This window comes from Littorina saxatilis, linkage group LG13 (genome assembly GCF_037325665.1).
Source record: "Littorina saxatilis isolate snail1 linkage group LG13, US_GU_Lsax_2.0, whole genome shotgun sequence".
Lineage (NCBI taxonomy): Eukaryota > Metazoa > Mollusca > Gastropoda > Littorinimorpha > Littorinidae > Littorina > Littorina saxatilis.
This window is the reverse complement of record NC_090257.1, coordinates 27,258,581-27,263,580: the sequence shown is the minus strand read 5'-3', so window position 1 is coordinate 27,263,580 and position 5,000 is coordinate 27,258,581. Positions and strand designations below refer to the sequence as shown.

At 41.4% G+C, this 5,000-nt stretch overlaps 1 protein-coding gene across 1 annotated transcript in view; it reads right to left on the bottom strand.

Annotated features, from left to right (window-relative positions):
* Window positions 1-4,052: 4,052 nt before the first annotated feature.
* LOC138945404 (salivary glue protein Sgs-3-like) overlaps window positions 4,053-5,000 on the bottom strand; it is a 1,435-nt gene continuing 487 nt past the window's right edge. The window contains exon 1 of the mRNA XM_070316837.1: window positions 4,053-5,000. This exon is cut by the window's right edge and continues 487 nt beyond it. Within this exon, the coding sequence (XP_070172938.1) occupies window positions 4,762-5,000 (239 nt within the window). The 3' untranslated portion in view covers window positions 4,053-4,761.

Genomic DNA, 5,000 nt, shown 5'->3' with positions numbered 1-5,000 from the left:
GTCTGTGTGTGTCTCAGTGTGTGTGTGTATGTGTGTGTGTGTGTGTGTGTGTATGTGTGTTCCTCGGTCTGTCGGTCTGTCTGTCTGTGCGTGCGTCGATCTGTGGGTATATTTGTATTCGTCTGATTATGCATCTGTCTGTCTGTCTGTCTGTCTGTCTGTCTGTCGGTCTGTCTGTCTGCGTGCAGGTGTATAATTTATCCGCCTCTCTGTCTGGGTCTGCATTCAAGGCATTGTATGTGAGAGACAAAACAAGTCGCGTAAGGCGAAAATACAACATTTAGTCAAGTAGCTGTCGAACTCACAGAATGAAACTGAACGCAATGCCACACTCGTAGCATCGTCAGTCCACCGCGCACGACAAAGGCAGTGAAATTGACAAGAAGAGCGGGGTAGTACTTGCGCTGAGAAGGATAGCACGCTTTTCTGTACCTCTCTTCGTTTTAACTTTCTGAGCGTGTTTTTAATCCAAACATATCATATCTATATGTTTTTGGAATCAGGAACCGACAAGGAATAAGATGAAGGTGTTTTTAAATTGATTAGGACAATTTAATTTTGATAATAATTTTTATATTTTTAATTTTCGGAGCTTGTTTTTAATTCAAATATAACATATTTATATGTTTTTGGAATCAGACAATAATAAAGAATAAGATGAACGTAAATTTGGATCGTTTTATAAAAAAAATATTGTTTTTACAATTTTCAGATTTTTAATGACCAAAGTCATTAATTAATTTTTAAGCCACCAAGCTGAAATGCAATACCAAACCCCGGCCTTCGTCGAAGATTACTTGACCAAAATTTCAACCAATTTGGTTGAAAAATGAGAGCGTGACAGTGCCGCCTCAACTTTCACGAAAAGCCGGATATGACGTCATCAAAGACATTTATTGAAAAAATGAAAAAAACGTATGGGGATTTCATACCCAGGAACTCTCATGTCAAATTTCATAAAGATCAGTCCAGTAGTGTGAATCGCTCTACACACACACACAGACACACAGACAGACACACACACACACACACACACACACACACACACACACGCACATACACCACGACTCTCGTCTCGATTCCCCCCTCTACGTTAAAACATTTAGTCAAAACTTGACTAAATGTAAAAAGACAGGTAGAAGATAGTCAAACAAAGAGGGAGAAGTACAGTTTATGTTGTCTTGCAGCTGACACAAGTACAGTAGAAATGTCAAGACTAAAAACAATCTCAGAATATCAGGTCTTAAAAATGATGGACTTTTAAAATTAAGATAAATTTACAAGCGTTGATAAAGCGGGGTCTTAAACAAGGGAGGGGGTGGGGGGGTATAAAAATGTGCTGTCGTAACAGGCAGGTTCGACTGTACACGATTGCAAGGTAACATCCATGACACAATTACAAACAAAAAGGCTTATGAAAACAGAGAGGCCAGACTTCGTTTATTTATTGACATGAGCCAAGAGAATCATTACAAAAGATCTTTTTATGACTGGACAAAATAATGTGTCTTCATAGAGTAGGTCAAAAAAATTAGCATATGAAATGGGAATGAATACAAAACTTCCTACGCCACATCCTTCGAAACTCCGTTTTTCACACCCCTTCTTCTTTTTCTTCGCTCATGGGCTGAAACTCCCACGTTCACTCACAATTGTGCACGGGTGGGATTTTACGTGTATGACCGTTTTTACCCCGCCATTCAGGCAGCCATACGCCGTTTTCGGGGGAGTTTTTCACACCTCAAAATGTATGTGACATTGCGTTTGGCAAAAGATTGAAATAAATCGCTTAGATCAATGACATATCTCCGACACGTACATCAAAGGCGAATGAATACAACATCATTACTAACGGTGTATCAATCTAAACTCGGTGCCCTCCTTGTTCTCAAACGCTAACTACAACACAGGTCTATTTCTCTACAGTGCCAAAGAGAAATATTACACTCTTATAATGTGAGTGCTCACATTTTGTCTGTGAAGGGAAGTGAAAGGTAGGCTTACTAACTATACATAAAAGGGGAATGTATAAAATACATCCTACGCTCTACTTTTCCAATATGGGTTGCCTCCCTTTAGTCACAAGATACTAAAACTTGAATACGTTCCACAACTCAGGCTTTTTTTTGACAAGGGCGAAATGGGGATATAACGAAATCAGATGCGAATGAACACAATATTCTGTACGAAATAACTATAACATGTACATGAAAGGGGAATGCATAAAACATGTCGTACGCACTTTGCTTCAAAACTCGGTTTTCTCCCTTCAATCAAACATAGCGCTGGCTACGGAGAGTTCCGTCCGCTTTCCATTCTTACTTTTTCAGTTATCAGGAGATTTTAGAAACTCAATGAACATTTCCTAATAGTGCTGTAAATACAGTAATAAAACATCGAGAAAACTAGAGAAAATGACGGTTTAAAATTAAGGGCTTGTACGATACAGAAATAATGTATGCAGTCAGCGTTCTTTACAAAATCAAATGACATGGTATGTAATTCGATTGCCTCAAAGCCATAATACATTTAATATTACAGCATTGCATTATTACTATTTCCTCTATGCTCGACTTTGCTTCTGGCAAAACAATGCAAGTCGATGAATATTCAGCATAGTTCAGATCTTTTAACTATGATATTCATAATGTTATGTAAGTGATTCCTTAAACCAGGTACCACCAATCACTGATTCAACGGACACAGAATAAAGCGATTGGGGGGATCCATCAATTGAATATCCCTTATGAAACGTCTTGTTAATTAAAAAGCGATCCAAGATAGGCTGTTTTCTTTTCAAGAAGAGCGCATTACAACAAGGTTATGCATGAGTAAGTAGCGTACGTATATAATGTATTCCATATTCCACATGAAACGTCCTGGTCATCCATCAAAAAGATGCCGTGGCATTATTTAAAAACATCTGGGACAGAATCTGTTTGACTTTCAGAAGAGTGCAACAGCGCAAGGCTGTGCATGATAAAGTAGAATATTATTCATTCCATATTCCCCATGAAACGTCCTGTTCATTCACTGAAAAGATGTCGTGGCATTATTAAAAAAAAAGCTGTCTACTTTCAGAAGAGCGCAACAGCACTAGGCTGTGGATGAACAAGTAGCGTATAGTATAAATTACATATTCCACGTACATGAAAAGGTCTAATTTATTCGTCAAGAAGATGTCTGTGTCAGAATCTTTCCTTTCAGAACATTCCATCTCCGAACATCCAGTAGTACCATGGGGAAGCGCGCCTGCTGTTGTCGTCTGCAAAGTGACGTCACTTCCTGGCCGTTGTAGAAAAATTTAGCGTAACATCCGCCGCAGTTTACGTCCCTTTAGGAGAAAAAGAAATCATGTGTAGGAGTAAATCCAACTTGATAGAAACAATATTGTACCATATTGTATGAGTCAATCCATCTCGACTAAACGTGGTCAAAACTATACTGATAAACGTCTTAGTTTAACAAATAAAAGATTCACATCACATGCCTGTTATTTTGTTTGCATTATGTTTGCAAGATAAGATCATTCTTTTGGCTATTTAGCGCCCCGATCTGATGAACAATTTCTGCCACAAAGGTCATGTGAAAAGGGAAATCAACACTTGTGAAAAACAACTCTAAATAACCAACAAGACGTCCGAACAGCTCTGCAAACGAAATTAATGTAGCTGCTGTATCAAAACTTAAGAACTAAGATTTATTATATTATCTTTATCTTAAAAGTGTACATACGAGTATATAGTGCAAGACTTAAACTTTCATATAGAACCGAGAGAGAGAAAGAGAGAGAGAGAGACACACAGACACACACAAGCACACGCACACACACACACACAAACACACACACACACACACACACACACACACACACACACACACACACACACACACACACACACACACACACACACAAATATGCACTCTTTTCTGTCAAAATGGGTAGGGGGTGGGGGTAGTAAAAGCATCACAGTTCAAGATTTTGCGAGTGTTAGATGGAAAGGATGCTGCGGTAGTTTGGAAATCAAGTCTTTGACAACAGTGCCGCCAAGACCCAATGGCCCATAAGGCCGTTGCTGCCCACCACGAGCTCCTGCGTACGGCTCATACTGGACGACATATCCCAGTGGATCAGCCAGGCACCAGACCTTGAAGCCAAAACGAATTGGTTTCGATTTGATGAATTGTTTTGATGTGTGGTGGCCAAAGTAGGGGATCATTGACTCGTCTATAGACAGGTTTCCTTGAATCGGGAAGAACAAAAGGCACCGCTCATTGATTTGACTAAGGAGATTTCTCACTTTTGTCAGTTTGTCATTGGGATCCAGGTTGTTGTTATCACTCAGATGAAGATAACGCATGTGATCATCAAATCGGTTTCGGGACATTGCCTCAGAGACTGCCACGTTGTGACAGTCAACACTTCTTTCCCAGTACATAGGTCGTCTTGGCAAGGCATTGTATCCTGACAAGAGGAGAATGCCAATGAAAGATCGCATATCCTGTCTGTTGGTAGTGAATGCATGGTTGCCATTATCTCGATTGGCATACAAGTTTGTCTGTTGTACCAAATTGTCGACGACATCATCATCAAAGAAAAATTCAAATATGTCCACTGGGTTCAGGTTTTGATTGTACCAGGCTGGATCTGGAATATTTGGGAAAGGAACTTGTGTTTGAAGCCCGTTTCTTGGCATGTCTGCACGTTGCCAGTTACGTTGTGCTTGCTGGTTGCCACCCTGTGGAGCTCTTCGGGCATGCCTACGTGGTGCTGGGGCTGGTGGGGCTCGAGCGCGTGGTGCAGGGGCTGGTGGGGCTGGAGCGCGTGGTGCTGGGGCTGGTGGGGCTGGAGCGCGTGGTGCTGGGGCTGGTGGGGCTCGAGCGCGTGGTGCAGGTGCTGGTGCTCGAGCGCATGGTGCGGGGGCTGGTGGAGCTCGAGCGCGTGGTGCTAGGGCTGGTGGAGCTCGAGCGCGTGGTGCAGGTGCTGGTGCTCGAGCGCA